The sequence below is a fragment of the Neurospora hispaniola genome (assembly GCF_033458365.1).
Source record: "Neurospora hispaniola strain FGSC 10403 chromosome Unknown B0T23scaffold_3, whole genome shotgun sequence".
NCBI lineage: Eukaryota > Fungi > Ascomycota > Sordariomycetes > Sordariales > Sordariaceae > Neurospora > Neurospora hispaniola.
In genome coordinates this window covers 3,830,946-3,851,453 of record NW_026944408.1, presented here as the reverse complement: position 1 = coordinate 3,851,453, position 20,508 = coordinate 3,830,946, and the positions used below count along the sequence as shown (strand labels likewise).

At 52.7% G+C, this 20,508-nt stretch overlaps 5 protein-coding genes across 5 annotated transcripts; 3 read left to right on the top strand and 2 right to left on the bottom strand.

Moving 5' to 3' along the window:
- Window positions 1-745: 745 nt before the first annotated feature.
- B0T23DRAFT_395118 (uncharacterized protein) lies at window positions 746-2,225 on the top strand (the record flags this gene model as incomplete). Its single annotated transcript, XM_062838170.1, has 8 exons — window positions 746-814; window positions 871-979; window positions 1,164-1,221; window positions 1,436-1,519; window positions 1,572-1,643; window positions 1,867-1,989; window positions 2,025-2,115; window positions 2,181-2,225. The coding sequence occupies 8 exons, from the start codon at window positions 746-748 to the stop codon at window positions 2,223-2,225; spliced, it is 651 nt and encodes a 216-aa protein (XP_062694497.1).
- On the bottom strand, window positions 1,809-11,688 carry B0T23DRAFT_378097 (mitochondrial protein from FMP27-domain-containing protein). The gene has a single exon (XM_062837072.1). It carries the CDS (start codon window positions 11,456-11,458, stop codon window positions 2,294-2,296), a length of 9,165 nt encoding a protein of 3,054 aa, XP_062694496.1. The 5' UTR covers window positions 11,459-11,688; the 3' UTR covers window positions 1,809-2,293.
- Window positions 11,689-13,559: 1,871 nt separating this feature from the next.
- Window positions 13,560-15,181, bottom strand: B0T23DRAFT_411971 (uncharacterized protein). The gene is made up of 4 exons (XM_062839458.1): window positions 14,529-15,181; window positions 14,351-14,464; window positions 14,169-14,288; window positions 13,560-14,110 (listed from the first exon to the last, which is right to left on the bottom strand). Exons 1-4 carry the CDS (start codon window positions 14,707-14,709, stop codon window positions 13,845-13,847), a joined length of 681 nt encoding a protein of 226 aa, XP_062694495.1. The 5' UTR covers window positions 14,710-15,181; the 3' UTR covers window positions 13,560-13,844.
- A 165-nt stretch (window positions 15,182-15,346) lies between these two features.
- Window positions 15,347-17,953, top strand: B0T23DRAFT_124691 (uncharacterized protein). The gene is made up of 6 exons (XM_062832094.1): window positions 15,347-15,680; window positions 15,844-15,900; window positions 16,011-16,052; window positions 16,109-16,189; window positions 16,251-16,538; window positions 16,595-17,953. Exons 1-6 carry the CDS (start codon window positions 15,677-15,679, stop codon window positions 17,800-17,802), a joined length of 1,680 nt encoding a protein of 559 aa, XP_062694494.1. The 5' UTR covers window positions 15,347-15,676; the 3' UTR covers window positions 17,803-17,953.
- A 983-nt stretch (window positions 17,954-18,936) lies between these two features.
- Window positions 18,937-20,165, top strand: B0T23DRAFT_378093 (uncharacterized protein). Its single transcript, XM_062837071.1, has 3 exons — window positions 18,937-19,190; window positions 19,346-19,425; window positions 19,539-20,165. Exons 1-3 carry the CDS (start codon window positions 19,146-19,148, stop codon window positions 19,867-19,869), a joined length of 456 nt encoding a protein of 151 aa, XP_062694493.1. The 5' UTR covers window positions 18,937-19,145; the 3' UTR covers window positions 19,870-20,165.
- The last annotated feature ends 343 nt before the right edge of the window (window positions 20,166-20,508 follow it).

The following is a 20,508-nucleotide window of genomic DNA, read 5'->3' as shown; positions in this document are numbered from 1 at the left end:
GGATCTTAGTTCTGAACAAACAAATGTAGAGGTACTTGTACACAGTCCGTGCTTATCCTGTTTAATGGTTTGTGTCGAACTGAGAATTGGGACATGGATAGGTATTTTTACGCACCTGCCCATCACACAGATCTTGTATCTTCATGCTTGTACTTACAGTTACATACGTACTCACGTACTCCCATTCCCATTCATGCTTCTAAAGCCTGAGTGGCGAATGTCCTTCCATAACTAGGTAACCAGTGAGGAGATTGGAGACCATATGGGCATCTGGCATAGTATTTCCAATAAAGATTGAGACTTGATTTGTTCTCGCACGTACGAAAACAAGATCGAGAAGTTCGTGGTGGCATGTTGTCATTTGGCATTGAGAAGCAGGAGCTCACAGTAAGACTGGAGTATAGCGAGTAGCTTCACCACCGTCCAGATAGCACAATATTCAGCCGAGTAGATCCACTGCGCGAGAAGCTGAGAGTACGGTCTTTACCTCTAGGCACTCAGTTGCCGGGCGATTGAGAAGGCACAACCGTTGCAGGGAAGGACTGGAACACGCAATTGGTTGCTCCCTCGTTGACTGATGGCTCACAACAGTTTTTGAGATTAAAACCATGCCCCCTAGATCTCCTAAATTCCCCAGCTAAGCTGGCCTCACTGCAGTCTAACGAACACGGAAGAGGCGTTCGGTTGCCAGCAGTTGTTCTTGCCAAATCGGAGCGCTTCGGAAGCTACAGTAGATGTTGGAATGATGACGGATCGATCAGCAAAGGAAGGAGCGAAGGATCAGAAACTAGGACTAGGAGATGTACATCTGTTAGTGAGACCCGACCTTGACTATGTAAAATTTCATCGCTCTACTACCCCTTCTAACAGATATCTCCCCAGTGTACTTGCTTCAGCGAGATGGTCACGGAAGAGCTCTTGCCGCAATTTGATGTTCGTAGTTCAGTTCTTGATGAGCCTGTCCGTGCTGCTTGCCGTGGTGTGCAGTGATCCAGTGCCATGGGATTCATGGTGCAGTAGGTACACACTGCACGCAAAACTGATGCAACATCGAGACGGAGGCCGGGATTGTCAACGGCCAGCGGCAATCTTGCTCCTGATCGTCTGACACTGCAACCACAGTCAGTGGGCTTGCAACCAACGTCCACTACCTCTTACTGCAGGCACTTCAAAGACATTTCCGTCTTCAGTTCTCGGTTCAGTTCGCAAGATCGGTACCAAGTAAGTGTCCTGTAAAGTAGAGCGTTGTAATGCAATACCGCAAAGACTCGGGGCATAGCTTTTCAACTTCCAAGGAAATCAGGCATAAATGTTGCAGTGTGCTTGCAGACTCTGCTTGATTTTCCTGGAAGTTGAAAAGCTATGCCCCGAGTCTTTGCGGTATTCCTACCGTCCCATCACTTAAACTTAACTCTACCAACCCGAACCACTGCAGTTCAAATAACCACCTAGTCCCAGTCGCTCCTTCGCATCTCACTTACATTGAGGTCACTCACAATCCGCACTCATGGTCCTCGCTGTAGGTGTAGCGCAACCGAGTGCCGAGTTCGTTACTAGGTACCTCATTGCAGCTTGAACGAAAGGGAAAGAGCAGAGGGGCCTTTGGAGGGCCGGGGCATGTACCTCTTTACAGGAGTGAGACTGTAAGTACGTCGAACTCAAGATGACCATCAGATACTGACCTCGGCTACTCACTTATTGATCGCTCTACTAGTAGCGGCGTCATCAACAGAGTTCTGACTGCGCACTGCAGTTCGTTGTTCACAGCCAAGTACACCGCACTTCCCGGCCACCTTGCATGTCTTGCTGTTAAATTATCAAATAGTATTATATACGCTGCTGATCTCTGCTAGTGCCATATCCAAGGTGTCTTCCATCTTCAAAAGCCATTGATGAGTGGGAAGCAAAATCCTCAGTCCGGCACCTTTTTAGTGGTCCGACTCTGTCCCGGAGTCCCTCCGTCTATGTACAAACTCGCAATAACATAATGTATATACCTGTAGTAACCTCTATTGTCATTTCAGTTTCCCCACCCCTGCATTCAACTCAGCTGTTCCAAGACAGCCGCTTGTTTTCACGAACAAGGTTTTTGTTGTCCTTCACACTCACGCCAATGTGAGTAGTACAACGAAAACGAATGGAAAAAAAAGAAAAGAAAAAAAGAAGAAAAAGTAACCTAGGACAAAACAAAACGTAATGTCAAAACGACACCAACTCGAATATAGAGAAAGAAGAATGATTACAGAATTATAAAAAAGACACCGTCCACTCCCTTATAGTCCGTCCGACTGCTTCAGGTATTCGCACTCGCACTAAAACTCCTACTCAGCCTATGCCCAACGATATCCGGCCTGGGCCCGCCAATGGCTTCAATAGAGCCAGGTCCCACAGCAGCATGTGCAGTGACCGGCCTCCTATTCTCTAAATCTTCACTACGCTCAGCTTCTTCTTCCGCGACCTCTTGAAGGGCCCGGTCGCTGTTCAAGATATCGTCGCGAGGAGCCGAAGTGGGACCGGGACTAGGCTGTGATTGACCCCCACGATCCTTGAGTCTGTTGGAGATGGCACTGAGCTTATCTCTCAAGTATCCCGCCTTCCTCTGCGTCGCCTCTGGGCTCTCCTTGTCGTCTCTCAGCACCGTGTTGGACTGTCGCAGCATCGACACACCGCTGCTGGTGCCAGGTCGGGACATGGTTTCCCCATCGCCGTTGGAAGCGGGACTGGCGCCGGATGTTCCTCCACCACTGCTACCAAACAGTCTGGACCCGGCACTGGTTGCGGGCCGGAGCAGGCTAAACGCACCCCGATGCGGTTGGTTGCCATCCATACCCGGCGGTAGGATAGGTGTCGGCGGGGTCATGGTGAAGCCGACGGCTGGTGGCCCAGATGCAATCGACTGGGCACTACTACTAGTACCAGCCGTGGCGGTGGTCTGCGGCACGAGTGGTGACCGCTGCGAGGAAGCAATGCTAGAGCTCCGGCTCTCCGAGCTGGGAACCACCGATACTGTTTGCGAGCGTGCAATCGACCGCGGCGGGGAGCGAGAAAAGTCCACGATGGAGGCGTTGTATATCGAAGACGAGTCATCCCCGCTGTTGTCGCGTGATTCTGAGAGAATAGGAGCTAGTAGGACTGAGCTTGTGGCGAGTTCGCGAAGCTTGGATTGCTGTGCAGTGTTGGGCCGGTGTTTGGAGAACTTGTTGCCAATAATGGCGCCCGTGTGGCTGATGAGGGCTTTGATGATGCGATTCTTGAGATTGAGGGCAAGGTCAAGGTTGGACCATGTCTTGTTCTGGTATTCGATTGTGGGTAGCCTGAACACAAAGTTGTGCACGTCCTCCAGGTTACGGTCTCCCTTGCCCTTGTAGCTCAGGCAGAGTACCACCGACGGCATCTTGATGTAGGCAAAGGTCATGTAGTTGGAGGCCCGGTCAATCATCTTGGTGAGATCGTCCGACTTCTTCCTCTTCTCCACGTCCGCGGCCGCCTTGCGCAGCATGAAGCGAGTTCCCTTCTTCGTCTCCGGATTGGAGCTGCCATCCTTGGATGATAAGCCCGTGGATGTCCTACCAACGCTAGGTCGTGGAGTGCTCGGACGAAGTGATGACTCGTCAGAAGGTGGTTTCTTAGACACCGTCTTGAACCCAGTACCGACAGACCGGAAGAGTCTGAAGGAGCTTCCTTCTCCAGTGTGAATGCTCAAGGCCTTGTTGTTTTTGCTAGGTGTGGCTTCCGGATCGGATGTCAAGGTAGGGCGCAGGCGCAATTCGAGAGAGCCCGCCCGTGTTGAGAAACCTCCCAACTCCCTATCACTGTCTGGTATCCCAACGGTTTCGAGAGACCCATCGTCTTCCGCATCCTCGTCATCCTCCGGCAAGGTCTGCTTGATGATGAAAGGAGACGTGTTTTTGGCGGCAGTGGCCTCGTCACCATCAATACCAGGGAAGACGTACTCGAACAACTTTTTACCGACCTCCCTCTCCAGCTGAATCTTGAGCGGGAAGAGAGCGACCTCGAAGTGATCCATGACAGGAATACCGGCGATGGCCTCGAGCATGTGGAAGTACACCCGAATCATTGGCTGAGAGGTAGGGTCAAAGCCACCACGGTGACCATCAACGTACGGCGCGACCATCACGGGGTAGATTGCGTCAGGAAGGAGGTTGAGACCAAGTATGCTTCCGACCTGAATCAAGTTCACGTGCGAGCCGTCCGAGTTGTCGGTACGGTCATACTCGACATTCTTGAGCTGGAGTTCGACAAGCGGTTCGCTAGTGTCCCGGATGAGGTGCCACACAATCTCCTTTGCTGTAATGCTCCACCTCAGGAGTGGACTGCTTGTTGAGCTTTCGTACTTGCGTTGAGACGAAGTGATGGCCTTCATCATGAAGAAAAGCTCATCCTCGCAAGCGGCCAAATCGCGTTCCAGTACCAGTCGATCTTTCCACCCTCTCTTATCCATGTACTTGCCATGGGTTTGGAAGTGGGTTTTGATATCTTCCAACTGCCGGACACGCTCTTGAAGTTTGATCACCATTTCAGGGGCACCTCTGAGGTCGCTAAAGTCCGAAGCAAGCATAATCTTCTCAAGCCTCTCGCTGCGCGTCTTCTCCAGAGGCTCACTGTACATCAACAGATCCACCACGATGACGTAGAATGCATAATACTGAGATGAGTTGCACAATGCGTGAGCCTGGGGGAATTCGATCCAGAGGTTGTCCATTCTGGATTCGTTGTTGTCTGCGGCCGCCCCGTCGTCATTGTCGGTTGCTTCGCTGGCGTTCACTTCGTCGTTATACTTCAATCGAAGCGTGTTGTAATTGTCATATCGCAACATAGCAGACGTCTTTTTGACAACGCGTTTGAAGCCAAAAGGATCTGTCTCAAAGTCGAACATGACCTCCATAGGAACCCAAGGCGGCCACGAAGACCCAGCCGGAGTCCCGTAAGTATTCCCCGAGTACATGGACACCAGCTGTGTCGAAAACCACTTCTGATGGGTGACGAAGAACTGTGTACTGTCCATGTTGACGAGGAAACGTCGCTGAACGAGACCACTGACAGTATCAAACAATCTGCTTTGGTCCATCACATCGACAATCTTCAGCTCCATGCCTTTAGCGGCAATGAGTACCACGTGTTTCTTGTTCTTGTCGCTCTGCAATTGAATCTGCGGCGCAATGACACGAATATGGTAGCTGCTTTGGGCCATGTACTCTTTGGCGATACCGCTGGCGAGGTCGGCCATAGATGGACTTCCCGGCCCTGCATCCTCGGCACTGGCGAATTTCTTGCCATCCTCCAAGATTTTGCGAATCCTATCCTCAATGTCTCCCTGGGTGTCCCTCTCTGCCCCATTGACATTGGGACTGCTTGCTGACGGAGTCGAGTTGCTTTCTTTTGCCACTTTGTTCTTGTTTTGCTCCTCAACGATGTCCAGAATGAACTTGACCGCCGGCCGCGACATATAGTAGACAAACCCTCGTCGTTGGCCAACCTGATGGATATAGCGTAGAATAATGTTTCGTAGGGTGTTGTTCCACTTCAATTGCAAGTTGTGGACGACGAAACGGTTCTTGAAATCGCTCGCAAACTCTGCTTCCGTGGGAGTTGACATTGAACCCCTAATGTCCGCTTTCGACTTTCGCGCTTCTGCCTTTACCGATGAGGAAGATGACGAGTCCTCACTCTCAGCACAACAGTGCGAGTTCTGCGTCATTTCCTTAAGCATGCCCTCCAGGAAAACCCTCTTCTCAACTAACACAGTTGTGTGTCTGGTCAAGGCCTCAAAGTCAGCCTTTAGATCCGGATCCTCGTCGCGAACCAGACGAAGCTCGATTTCACCCAAGTTGCGGTTGTGCGTCTCCATTTGTTTATCCAGTTGCTTCAACCGCTGGCGAATCAACTGAACCTGTATCCTTCTAGGATCATCATCCTGGCTCATGATGCACGAATGGGTTGGCTCCTGTCCGAAAGGGCTGCTTCGGTCCGGATCACCGTCAATGACACCGCCAATATCTGTCTGGCGGAAATAGGTGATGCGAGGCGCGAATGCAAGTGGAAGAATCTTTGTGTCCGGGTTTGGTTCCGTGGGCAAAATCCAGTCGAGCTCAACAAAATCATCCATGTCGATCCACGTCAGGTCATTGTCAGGAATGGTGAATCGAGACAAGTCCGTGCCATCTTCCTCCTGATCGGTGACGAAGGTCGAAAGCGAGTGCTTTAGGAAGGCATCAGCGGTCGTGCCCCGAATACTAGCGGAGACAGCGCGGATATCCGCAGAGACGAGATCCAGTTGACCTGCGTGAAGCTTCATGCTGCTTATTCTTGTCTGCGTTCCGCGCCCGCGGTCTCTGGTGTTGAATTCCTCCCGCCGCTGGTGCAGATCGAGCATGAAGCTATCAAGCCGAACCTTGATACCCGTTGCCGAGACCGCATTCTCGGAATAGTCTTCGACGTCCTTGTGCTTGTAGATGTGACTCAAGAACAGAGGCGCAAACATGATGTTATACTTGATAGTGGCCAAATGCCTGCCAAACTTTTTACTGTTCTTCTCCCTGTTAGGCCAAAGGGGACCTTGACGGACAGGAAGAGAGAGTGGGCCCGAAAATAGCGACAACCAAGAAAAGAAATGGGTGAAGAAGCGCGGCGTGAGGTGAATAGCATTATAGCTACGTGATGGTGGAGGGTTGGATGCTGTCCATTCTCGGTCGACTGGCGCGCGGATCGCAACTGAAAGATGAATATGCTGGCTGCGGAATCCACGGAAAGCATCGTAAGGAAGACCGTTTTGTGGCTTGGCATACTGCGGAGATTTCAGAACAACCTCATAGTGAGGCTTGAACTCGAAGTTCCTATTGCCGTTTTCGATGGCCTGCTCAAAGACAAGACCAGCTAGCCATTGTACCTTCCCTGATAGTTTCATGACCACCTTCTTGAAGGACGCAGTAGATTTATGTCTGCTCTCGCTTGCGATGCTTTCATTTTCTCCGTGACGACGACGACCTTCGCGGACTTGGTGGCTATAGTCTGGAACCGCAAGAACACACTCTCCGCTGTCGACAGTCATGAACTTTTTAGGGTCGTCGTCAACGTTGATATTGAACCGTACGTCATTGCGCCAGCACATCAAGAACCCAGCACCATCGCCCGTAACTTCGTAAGGATCCCTGCTTCCCTTGAGTGCGAGGTGTACGTCGCCATTTCCCCTCCAAGTGACGCGGAAGCGGGAATGGAAGCTGAGCCTGATCTTGTCCCAGAAGCCTACCCTCTCCGAAGGATCGAGTTGTGGTTTGGTTAGAGATTCAATAGCCATCATCATATCTTGGACTGCAGGCTGATAAGAAGGCCCCCAAGTTATGCGAGTTGGGTTGGCAGTATGGACGTCGATATGCATGTCCGAAAACATCTTGACGGGCCCGATAGTCCTGCTGACGTCTATTGCGAAGCTGCCCTTATTTGGTTCGGACGAGTCATGGCTTTGCGGTGGTATCACCTGAACTCTGATTTTCCGAGTAGATTCGACGCCTCGGAACTCTTCGGCGATTACAAAGTCCGTTTTGAGTGTCAGAGCGGGTAGGCGGACAGATTGGTTCGACTTGGTGGCTGGCACATGGATGAAAGGTAGAGGATAGTCGCGGAGAGACACTCTTGCCTCTCCCATACTGATCTGCACGCTCAAGGGGACGAGCATTGTGTATTCCATGTCTTTCGGCATGCCCTTTCCGACCTTATGGAGGAAGTCGGGAAGGTCCCTAAGGGGAAAAGACGGCTTGTCGACCACGAAGTGAAGGTCGTCGACAACTGCGGACATAAGGGCGTGCCGTAGGGGAACCTCTAGTATGTTCTCGCCCTCGCCCAGATCCTCTGGGATGGTCTCGTCGCTGCCCCAGTAATCCTGATGCAAGTCCTTCACCTCATCCCTGGCAGCAGCATATTGACGGTCGATACGCCGTTTCCAGCTCCTTGCATTATGAAGATGGAGATTGTGCTTGGCCTGGCCGATGGAGATTTCTGTGTTGCCGGTAATGTTAAGTCGTCCCCCATCTGGGTCATACCTTGGTACACGACCCCTGAAGTGAGGGTCAGTGCCTAGCTGTTGACGACTATCAGTACTGTGACTCCTGACATGGCCACCACCTCCTGGAGAAGCTCGTCCTCTTGGTGCAGCAGACCGCGTCCGTAGCTTGCTCGAATCGCGTGTCGCCTCTTCGTGGATTTTTTTGACCTTGATGCGGAAAGCTTCCTCCCGCGCCTGACGTTGTTTCTGCTCAACGCGAGCCGCACGGTAGATCATACCGAGTTTCCACTCGAAAGCACCATCTTCCAAATCAAACAGCAAGGTACGAGCCCGCAAGGAAACCTTGGGAACAGTTTTCGGACCTTCAGGGCCCTTATCGAGGATGTACTCATTGGTGCCGGTCTTGAACCGATGGTGAAGTTGCTTGGCGGATTTGATCACATTGACAACGTTGTCCGTGATCTTGTGGCCGACCATTTCATGTGGGACAGCGACTCGGATTGTGTCGCTGGCGATGTCAACCATGCGCTCATCGCGCACGCTTCCGTTGCTGAACTTCCGTCTCGACTCCCGATAGTCCACCCGTCCGTTCTTAATGCTGAGGACCCTAGCCCAAACCTTGCGCATCCTGGGAGCCTCGGCAAATAACCTGATAAGCTTCGCCTGACAGAAAGGTGCAGACCACCGCTGGCGGCCCGCTTCCAAAGCGTAGATGTGGGCCATCAACGGGGGATCTGAAGGCAAGTCCGCCTTGATCTGGATCATTGTTACCTTGGCATCAATAGTGACAAATTCTCGGGCTGTTGTTGATTCGTCGTCCATCACGAGAGAATGAAAACCGCTATCGGCTGACAGGGGAGAAAGAAGACCTACCACCCGTCGTTGGGGTGATGCTTCCGTGGGAGTTGCCGGTTCTGCCGCTGTGGGCTTTCCGGGCCTTCCAAATGCCTTCAGCAGAACAGAGACAGCCAAGGCGACGGCGTAGTGGCGATATAAAGAATACTGAACAAGGAGCTTCTTCATATTAGCCTGGACATGGAAAACTGGGCCTTGGTTGTCGCTTAATGTTGAGAAGGCGAGCTCAAGCTTGGGCATGCTGAGGAAAGGCTCAATTCCAATATCATCTGATTCCACCATAAACGCCTCCAAGCCCCTCACATGGACCGCAACGCGGCGACCATCTCCTTCGTGATGGTGCTTCTTTCGGGGGGAGGTGGGTGCAAGTTTCATCAGCTCTGCTTCTGATGGTATCAAGCTGCGACTGCTTGCTCGCCGCCTGGAGGACCGTCGCTGCAGACCATCTATTCTCTGAGCACGATAGTCTATCGACCAAGATTCCAGCTCAATGGCGACACCCCGGGCATCTTCTGATATCTCCTTATCTACCCCAGCCACTGCCAAGCTGAAATCCGAGCATTGGAATTGGAACTGAAGCAGCCATGCGGGTATGCCACGAAGAAAGTTAGACTTCTTGGGGGAGCTCTTCGGCATGGCCAACTTGTCCGGCTTGACATCTGGGCGGAGCTGTCTCACAATGTGATGTAAGCCATCGCCAATTTCTCCGCGGACCAGCTTCAGTGCAAAGGTTTGGAGGTTTCCTTGCGCAACCACGTGGACATCAGGTGTAGCATTGAGCTGGACTTTCAAGTCGAATGCTTCTGTTATGAGGAGGTCGAATCTCTCACCAGAAGAAGTCTGGTAGTATAAATCGTGTGTTTGTATGCGCAAACTAGCAGCTAATGAATAGTGTAGCTCCTCAACTGCGGAATGGAAGGATTCAAGATCCAAAGACACTGATGAAATGGACGAAATTAGGAGGTCAAACTCATCAGGGCCGACACCTTTCTCGACTGGAGGAAGGGTTATGCGCAAAACAGGTTCGTGCATCGAGAACTTGATGTTAGCCTTGGGCAAAAGTCGCGAGATGAGCATGTGCGGTTGCCGGTTCTCTGTCTTCCTTTTAGGCTTCGGTCGCAAAATTGCCAGAAGTAACGGAAGATGCCTAGGGTTGAGATCGACGGACGGGGATGTTACGACGGAATTTGCAAAAAGCATGTTTGCATTTCGCTCTTCAGCAGTTCCCTCCTCGGCTAGCTCCACAGTCTTGGAGGGCAGGGTTGTTCTGACGGTGGTGGTGGCCATCGGGATATACATGAGTCTCTCGGGTTTCCCTTGCCCGTCGTCAATGCCAACCGAAATAGAGAGCGCGGCAGCCAACGCCTCGTGGGCAATGTCTTTGGAGGGGAAGTACATCCTATGCGCCGGAGATTTGGGATCGAGGCGGTGGAGGTCGATACCAACTTCCTTCATGGAAGCATTTAGTACCACAGGAGTCCCACCAGCCTTAACACTCTCGATTTTCTTGGTGAGGCCGATGAAACTGACGGCAAACTGGACCTCCTTTACGCCCCTGAGGACGGAGCTTACAAGCTCCTTTGAATCGGAGACGGTTTGCATTAACTCCCGGTTCGTACTCCCGGGAACGTCGATTTCCTGCATGACCTTTTCGACAAACTCATCAAATGGTTTGGGTTGGACCCCGACGACCTGTTCGGCAAGTTCCTTGATCTTCTTATAAAGCAAGGCGCTGTGCTGCACATCGTCATAGGGAATGTGAAGACGGCCCAACTTGAGACCTACAGCGGCATCTCGGAGACCGTCTTGCGTTCCATATAGGAAACCATGAACATTGAAACTGGCCCCGTCGAGGATTTCGGTGGCCTGCCGCCCATGGGCAGTAAATAGTACGCTTCGTATGGTGATGATCCACTCGGCCTGTCGTTGTTCTCCTGGCTGATCCGACCTGCTCTGGAGGAAGAAGCGGGCGCGATCTACCATCTTGTCTCGGGTGTCCACGGCAAGGGTAAAGCTTCCAATCTGTACGCTGCCAACATCGGTAACAGTAAGGGTCGAGCTGGTCGCGACGATATCGACCATATGCAGATAATCCAGGCTCCGATGCAGCCGTTTAATCTTCTCTTTCAACTTTGTCAACTGTTTCCAAGTCTTGCCCTGACCCTCCGCACTCGTGTCGGCTTTGATGCCAGGCACCTGTGGCGGTGTTGGAAGCAGCGGTTCCGTCTCCCCCTTTTCTCCTGGCTTCGTGTTGTCGGAGGTGTCGCCCTGTGGTTTTCCTGTAACGTGCTTGGTCTTGCTCTTTTCTACTTCCTTGACATCCACGGTGACGGCCAACTCGTCCACCACTAGACTGAGCCAAGTCGGTTGGGCAAATGTCGGACGATGGACATTGAGGCCCAGGCCACGAATCTCAATCTTGATGCCATCTTTTGGTGTGTAGGCGAGTCGTCGGAGGGAAAAATAGCCAATGCGCTGGATCGAGAGGCCGGTAAGGATGCGAACAACGGCGAATATTATGAAGGAGGATAGGTATAGAAGGACGAAGATGCCGAAGATGAATGTGGGATTAAGCAGTGCCATTGTCGATGCAGCGCCAGGCGCGTAGCCGGCCTAGGATTCTTTCTTAGTCGCGCAATGTATTGGTCAAGCATGCCATGTTCGAACGGTACGGAATCGGGTTAGGTTGGTTGACTATCGAGTGTCGAGCATGAAATGCGCCCGGCCGTGCCGCTGGCCGTAGAGGTAGTCAAGATAATGGAGATTTGGAGTTGTGATGTTACGGTGCTGTCGGCCGTGCTGTCGTGCTGTACGGGACAAAGTGGTTAGTGTAGCTGTTCGGATGGTAGACGGACAGGTACTCAAATCCGTAGGGTGACCGTCGAGTCGAAGACGTAATTACAGAGCTACGCTGTCGTTTGTCTGCGACTGTGAAGGGAAGCTACCTGTACAAAGGTACCTGGCCCGGCTGAGGTACGTTACTCACTAAAACTTGGCAGTACTCCTTGAAGGGGGCGCGCACACTGTGAGGCTGCTTGATTCGAAGGGCAATGTTAATGATGGCTGGCTGAATGGGGGATAGATTAGGTGATGCTGCTGATACTGCCGGCGAAGAGCAACGTGGTGTTACAAAAGATAGACAGGCAGAATAGCAGGTGCTCGAGGATGGGTTCTGAGAACGGAAAAAAGGGAAAAAAAGAGACAGGCGTACGAATAGTAGTGTAAAGTGTCCCTGACTAGTTGAATCTGGTTGGCTTCCGGCTGGCTTGGGTTGACCTGCCCGAACTCAGGAGGGAAATTGACGAGATGGATCCCCACTTCATTCCACAGGCATTCCACAGCTTCCACCGATTCTACCGATTCCACCAAATCCACCGCGCTGTCCGGCTATGTATTGAGCCAGCCAAGTGAATTTCCGCGACTCCTGAATTCCACGGTCTTTTGCACTAGCGCATCGCCATTCGCCATTCCGCTCGTAATGAGGGACGATCCAATGAGTGGCAACCGACGAGGTGAGATGCCCTGAACTGATGACTGCAGCCCTGCCCTGGAGCTCCCGTCAAGCCCGCTGCCCGTCCCTTCCTTTATTTGCTTGACCGCCTGCTTGGGCTCGTTGGAATTGGATGGCGAGGGAGGCCTGGCCCGGAGGCGTGACAACCTAAGTTCCCGCTTTCAAATCGACGGAGAGCCGGGCGAGCCCAGGTCGGGTCCGGGTCCCAGCACTGTGGGTGCCCCAAAGTGGAAGTCTCGATAGTGGGGCATTTGATGTTTCCGCCCGTTTGATAAAGGCAGCCACGGCATCTGTCTTCCTTCCTCAGCTTATACCTACTGCCATCTGCTACCGCCATTTTACCTCTGCCTATAGTACTGTACAAATGTGCACAAATTCCCAGCTCGGATGAGCTGCCCGAATGTGACTTCAACCCATCATTTCCCACAGCTCCTCTCTGCGCTGCTCTCGTGCCAAGAATGCCCCGAATGCACGCGAGCACGCTTCAAGCAACAGACGAGATCTCTGCACTAAGCTTCTTTAGGCAAGGATGATGCCTGATGCTCCGCTGGAGTTGGAACCGCTTCCCGGAGGTTTTTCATCCATTGGAACACCAAGAACGTCACCTCTCTTTCATCAGGTCCCCTGCCCAGAGACAACCTTCATTGATTCGATACCTTTCTCCAATTCTATTTCGAGTGAGCCACCAGCCTCACGCCCACCGCACGACGACATCCCATGTATATACCCCTTTTCCTCATGATCGTCCGTATCCAATTCGTGCCACCATGGAGCTTGGCTCACTACTAAAAAGCTTAACTAAACTGACATCACAGCCGCTGGGATTTTCATGGTTTGTTGTTTCCTTACTTCGCTCTGATGAAACACCCGTTGTTGCTCGATAAATACTGCTTGAAAAATCGTCTTTTTGGAAAGGTTTATTGCCCAAAGACCGGGGCTTCCTGGTTTGCTGCTTGAGTAGAACTCCATCCGTTTGCCGACGGGTTCGCTGACTTTTGTATTGGAGCGTGATCCACTAAATAATTACACCTCGTTCGCTTCCCGCTTCACTCCCGCCAAATTCGAAGTGTTGCTGGTCTAGTTCCGAGACCGTTGTCAACGCACTGCGCGTACGCCATAAACATAACCAAAACATCGTAACGGAGGATGTCTATGCTCCTTGTGCTCAAGGCGACTTACATATTCCGGGGAGTCTTAAATCTATGTTGCAGAAGGTTACCTCGGTGGAAATCCCCAAATGCCAAGAACTCCCCCTGAAAGCTTGGACCACATAAACACGGACACAGGATAAGGGGTTCATGGAGAGAAAACAATCACGTCCTCTCGAAGCGTGCGAAAAATCTGACCTCGTGAACAGGACGTCGTCAAAAAGCTCAGCTGCTGGTGGGCATGGCTATGCGCTATCATAGCCGTTGGTTCTACAAACATCCTCAATGGTACAAAGCGCACCACAGTCAACTAGGTCTGCCTTTCGTTCTTGCGTAGTTCTTCGATCGAGTCATCCAAGACGGCAATTTCTGTCTCGACTCGCAGCAGCTTCTCCTCAAGTATCCTTTCCCAATCCTGGTTAGTAATCCGGGTGATAGGGCTCCATTTCCCGTCAATAACTTTGCGGAACCAACTCTCAGACTGCTCTTTCGACTTGATTCTGTTCTGAAGAGCCGCGCCACCCAGACCGAGCAGTGAAAAGACGACTGCACCCGGTAGGATGTTTCTCGGTCCGCCTGCCATATATGTTAGCTCGGTTGCCGCACCTCGGGATACCTCTACTGTTCAACTTACGAAGTAAGCCCGCCGTGGCTCCCGAAAATGCACCAGCAGAGCTAGTTGCTATGAGATTGTTGCTCGAAGGGGAAGAATCGGTGCCGTTTGCCAAAGAATTAAGAGCAAACTGACGAGCACCTGGAGAAGGTTAGTACCATAGCTTACATGGCATTGTACGCTCAAGGGCACAGCATACGCACCCCAGAAACTGGAACTCAGGACAAACCACTGAATACCAGTTGTAGCTGCATATAATCCTGGGGGCGCTGAACGAATGATGCCGGCTGCAGCTCCGGTAAGGAGACCCAGAGTTCCTAAGCCCGCAGTGTCAGTCCATCGGCTGTAAGAAAAGTCAAGTAGCTTTGGGTTTTAACTCACCCACACCGACTCCAAGTTTCAACGCAGGGCCAAGGACTGGATTCGGCCGTTTGTAAGAGAAGGAAGGAACCTGATCACCCATCTTTTCACTGGGCGCATCATCTGAAAGAGTCGGCATCTGTGCACTGTTTACGTTGTCACTCAACACCTTGTTGAGGACAGGAGACTCGGTCCTCTTCATTTCCAGCTGTGGACGGGACTCCTCGAGTCCGTTTCTCTAAATAGTCTGATCTGCCGAGTGCTGTGAACCTCGGATGATGGCTTAAACCTGTCAGATGCGCCCCGTGAACTAAACCATACAAAGAGTTGGGCTTCCCACTCAGAGCGCATTTGGTAAGGTACCTAGTACTGCTCTGGGTTATTCGTTACCTGAATCCAGCCTTGGTTTCCTCAACCATTTGAAAGGCGAGATGGGACTGGAGTTATACTATTTGACGGGCTTTCGTTGGAGAAGGGATCGGGAGGCCATGCGCAGCAACAGTGAAGTGGAAGGCACCGGGTAGCGATAGCGGGGGAGCCCAGAATGACGGCCCGCAAAGAGGGGTGCGAAAGGAATGGAAGGTCGATGCGGGCAGCACCAAAAGCGGCACCAGGGCTCTCTGCGCTGCAAGAACACCACTGAATCCTTCTGCTAGCGCGCAACTTTAAAGTCCCGTCGAGAAGGTGGAGGTGCGTAAGTAAACTCGCGCTAAGCCACATGCGAACTAGCGCAGCCATTGCACCGCACGCACTTTCCCACATTCACCCACCAGGCCACCAGCGCCCACGCCCCACGCAGCCCACCTGCCCACTCAATGCCGAGCAAAAAAATGTTAACCCTCCACTGGATTCCACCTTCTATCAAAAGACGAATTTTTTTGTCGTCCTGCCCGCAACGCCGAATCTCGAACCCACTTGGGAAATCACGACGGAACCAACGGCGACCCCCATCCTCGTCTACCATTCGTCCTTCCCTTCCACTTTGTCGGTACCACCAGCTGCGTCCTCTCAACGGTACTCGACACTCCTCCTCCATCGCTCTCGGATCACCTCGAGGTCATTACCATCAACCCGCCGGCTAGAATACTCCTCTCCGGCAAACCACCCCCCCTCGTCTACGCTTGCGACCATCGTCTGTCGCGACGTAGGCTTTTCAAAAAACCGCAATCATGGGTGAGCACCACCATCGTTGACGACATCATCATCATCACCGTCACTGTCGCCATGACTTCGTCGACCACTTTCCAAACCCAACCTACCATACCTCGCGCCCCTCCGACCCTACCGTCCCACCGTCTTCTCGCTGGCGTCACATGCTGATTCGGGTTTGCAACAGCTCCCAAGAAGAAGGAAGTCCAGAAGCTTTCTCTGGGCGAATTTTTGAACGAACCCTGTGAGTTGACCCCTCCCCCTCCACGCCAAGGCACCAGCCCGCCTAGCAGGGTGGTCATGTCAATCCCGTTCCTGTCGCTTAATGAGACCTACGACTGACATATCGTACAGCTTTCGGCGGCTCTTGGGCTGATGAGGTCGAGGACACCTATGGTAAGTAACGCCGCCTCCGTCGTCCTTTGATATTGTTTGGTTAACATACAGTCTAGCCTCCGGCACTCAACCTCTCCCTCCCGCTGAGCGTCGCGGCCCTTCCACCTATGGTGGAGGCTCTTCGTTTGCTGACCGCGGTAGGTCAACCTTCCAACAACTAGCCGGCTTGCCCCTGTGTTGACCTTGGAGTTATGACAGGTTATTCCTCCCTCCGCGACAACATTAGCCCGGCCCAGCTTCCTACCAGGCCCCCTTTCACCGCTCATCTCGGTAACCTTTCATACAATGCGACCGCCGAGTCCGTTACCGAGTTCTTTGAGGGCTGCGATGTCGTGAATGTCCGCATCATCGAGGACCGCGAGACTCAGCGCCCCAAGGGTTTTGCCTATGCCGAGTTCAAGGATGTCGAGGGTCTCAAGACTGCCTTGACCCGTGATGGAGAGACCTTTGACGGTCGTAGCATCCGCATCAAGATTGCCGATCCCCGTATGTGTTCCCATATATCAGTCCTATGTCTGATTGTGTTATTGACAGCCTCGCAGCCAAGCAGGGATACAGCGACAGGGCTGAGTCGAGCCGTGATCTCCCCACCTGGGAGCGCAGAGGACCCCTTCCCGACTTGCCCGGACGTGACCGCCCCCAACGTGACTTTGGCGAGCGTAGAGCCCCCAGAGAGTTTGCCCCTGCCGACGATGGCAAGGTTCGCGATTTCGGCAACTGGGAAAGACGTGGTCCCCTCCCCCCCGCGGAGCCCACTGAGCAAATCAGAGATTCCTCTCGCTCGCGTCCCCTTGAGGCCCGTGGCGAGTCTTTCCGCAATGATAGGAGGGCTTCCCCCGCTGCTTGGGGCCCTGGTGAGGGTCGTCAAGATACTTCCCGTCCTCCTCGCCGCGAGTTTGGCGACCGTCCCGAGCGCGCTCCCACTGCCGCTGAGAAGGACAACCAATGGCGCAACAGCATGCGCCCTGCTACCGAGTCTCGTGAAGGAAGCGTCCCCAACTCTCCGGCGCCCTCGGCTGCTCTTCCTGTCGGTCGCCCTAAGCTGAACCTCGCCAAGAGAACCGTTTCAGAAGCCCCCGAGGCCGGATCGACCGCTTCGACTGACTCGAAGGCCAGCCCCTTCGGTGCCGCTCGCCCCATCGATACTGCCGCCCGCGAACGCGAGATCGAGGAGAAGCGCCTTCAGGCCCTCAAGGAGAAGAAGGAGGCCGACGAGAAGGCTAAGGAGGAGAAGCGTCTTGCTAAAGAGGCCGCTGCTAAGGCCGAGGCTGAGAAGGCTGAAGCGGATGCCGCGGCCGCGAAGGCTGAGGCTGAGAAGCCCGTTGAGGCCCCCGCCCCCGCTGCTGAGGAGGAGGTCAAGTCCCCCGGTGCTGCTCCTGCCAACGGTGTAGCTGCCGATCAGAAGCTCCCCGTCAAGGCCCGTGAGCCCCGCGAGGCCCCTAAGACTAGAGCCACCGAGAGCGGTAACTGGCGCTCTGCTCCTAGGGAACCTCGTGGTGGTGCCGCTCCTGGTGGGCCTCGCCGCAACGACCGTGTCCCCGCTGATCGCGCTTCTCGCGCTCCTCGCAGCGACTCTGGCCGCGGCCCTCGTGCGAACGGCGGTGCCCCCGCCTCCCAGCCCGCCCAGGCTACCCCGGCTGCCGGTGCGGAGCAGGCTCCCGCTACTCCCGCCGCCGCCGAGGAAGATGACGGCTGGACGAAAGTCACTGTCCCCAGCAAGAATCGTCGTGGCACCAACCGTGCCTACTAATTGTACACTCGACGACATCCCGTCAGCTTTTCACGATCGCCGGAAAGCCTCTTCCGAAAAGCATGGTGCATGGCTTCATGTTGCCCTACTCACGTTTTGCCGGCCCAATGACTTCGAAGAGAATCATTCCACTCTCAAAGGAGTCACAAGCGATCACACGATTCAATCACCCTACGCGCGATCTAGTCCCTGCTTTGGATAGGCAATGTCCTCCATTGTAGTAAGAGCATTCTCGCCGCAAATTTACCTGGGTTTTCTTCTACTTTGCTCACATCTACGTTTGCGCAAATTCAGAAAGGGGTTATAGGTATTACCAAATGGGTGTTCTTTTCCATGCCTTTTCTTTTTACATGGGCGCATCATTTTCCTCACAGACATGGAACGTACGGATACCTATTCTATCACAAGGGATAGAAGGAGATGGGCGAAGCAAGAAAAGAAGGAAGGGCGGAGGGGGGGAGAAAGGTCGATGACAAGATGGGGAAGCTACAGAATGAGGAGAGGGCAGAAGAGAGGACGTTCGGTGAAGTCGATGCGTATCTATCTCCCCAGGCTTATATCCAAGAGGGACACGCCACGCCGCGTATGTTTTCAAAATTTGTTTGTTGGTAGAGAAATAAAAGCGGATTCGGTTCAAGAGACTTTGCAAAGAGAGAACTGGAAGCGGAAATGATGTTTCTCGGGACAACTGCCATATCAGGAGGCTGATATGCTTTATCGCGATCGAGACTGTGTCCCACTCAAACCTGTTCAGTAATCCAAATGTCTTGATGCATCTCGCCTGTTGATAGTTGGTACCGTCGAGTCCATCAAATCCTTTATGTGATACTTATTCCTGGAACTCTGGTTTCGCAAACATCCGCGCCTGTCAGATACGTCTCCATCTAGCATCATAGCAGGCTTGGCCCCGCGCAATCCTTCAAGGACTAATTTAGGAAAGAGACTCTGCATCAGGCAAATGTTTCAGCATAGCGCCTACGATTTCTGTTTACTGATCTTAGGGGTACTCGGTGGATACCTATGGAGTGGCTCATGAGGCGCATGGGGCGGGAGGAATGGCTACAGACTTTTGGACCACAGGGGCATGGGGCACCGAGTGGATCGATCCTTCTTCCCTAGGAAGTTCCCCTTCCATGTACCCCTGTCACCCCCACACAAGCTTCATCCGTCATCGAAGGAGCTGTTCGATCGTGGACCCCTCCTCACTGCAAGTGTGATATAAAAGTGCCTCTGTCCTTATACCCGAGCTTATTTGGCGTACGTCACTGCATCGCACTTTGAAAAGCAATAGAATACTTCAAAAACTCCCATTCGAAATTACTTGACCACTAACTCCAATCACAATGGCTCCCTTTCTTGATCTTTCGTCCAACTGGTCTCTCCATTCGGTATGTACCTACCTTGTCTCATAACATGTGAAGAGAAATCGATGTACGGTTCCCTTCACGCTTCGGTTTCTTGAGGCAGATGACGTACCTTGGAATGAAGAAAACCCAAATCATCAATCTCGACGAAACAAAATCACTCTGACACAAGCTACCAGGTCCCCGTGGCCTTTGTGCTCGCCCTCCTCCCCAACTTCTACGCCAGCATGGCTGCCGGCAAGAACTATGACTTGGCCAAGTAAGTTCCCGTCCCGTCCCTCCATCATCTCATTCCCAGTCCCCTCCGTATACACTACAACATTTAACTTCACGACAACGAACCACTAAACTCACTCTTTTTCCTCCTTACAGCCCCCGCAAAACAGAGGAACACCTCGCCAAGGACACCACCCTCTCCAAACAGCAGGTAAACCGCATCCTGCGCGCCAAGGCGGCCGCCAACAACGGGCTCGAGACCATTGGGCTTTATGCCGCCGGCGTCGTGGCCGCCAACGCCGCCAAGTTGCCCGTGGAGACGGTCAACAAGCTCTCGCTCTTTTACCTTGGCACCAGGCTGGTGTACAACTTTGTTTATGTCTTCTTGCAGGATAACCGCAAGTTTGCGCCTGTGAGAAGTCTTGCGTGGATGGCGGGGTTGGGAGCGATTTTCAGCCTCTTTATCAAGGCTGGGAATGCGCTTTGACTAGCCTGGGTCTTTTGAGGGCTTTGAGTTGTTGGGTGGTGTAGGTGATGGAAATATCTGATGGGACGTAATTCACATTTTCCAGCATAGGTATATGGTTGCGTAAAAGTAGCGAAAACTTGCTTTATGTCAATTTCATAATTTAGAGATATGGATGTCCTGGTCGTTCTGACGAATACTATCTGAGCTTCTTGGTCTCGACAATGTGTCTTTTGACATGACAGATGTGGAAGATGTTGGGGCGACGGCAATCACCAGCATATAAATCCCACAGTTCTGGAAAGTGTTCAAGCACCAAAGTTGGTAATTCTCTTCACTCTAAATGATAAATAAATAACACAAGAAGTTCGAAAGTTTTCTTAACCACCACTTGACCCCCATCCCTTCCCCGGCTCCTCTCCTCTTTGATGTCCTCCTCCTCTTCCTCGGCGTTTCTTCAATCAACCAGACCAGATGAGTTCCAAGCACGTTGATACCGAAACATGTTGTTCTCGAAAATTGTGGACGACGCTTTCGGATGGGATTGAGTTCACCAAATTCACCTCCTTCTCCCAGTTCCCCCCGTTGCCTATTTTCTCCAACCCGTTGCCATGCCGCTCACCAGTGAATTAAATAGGAAAGATAACAAAAGAGGCAATG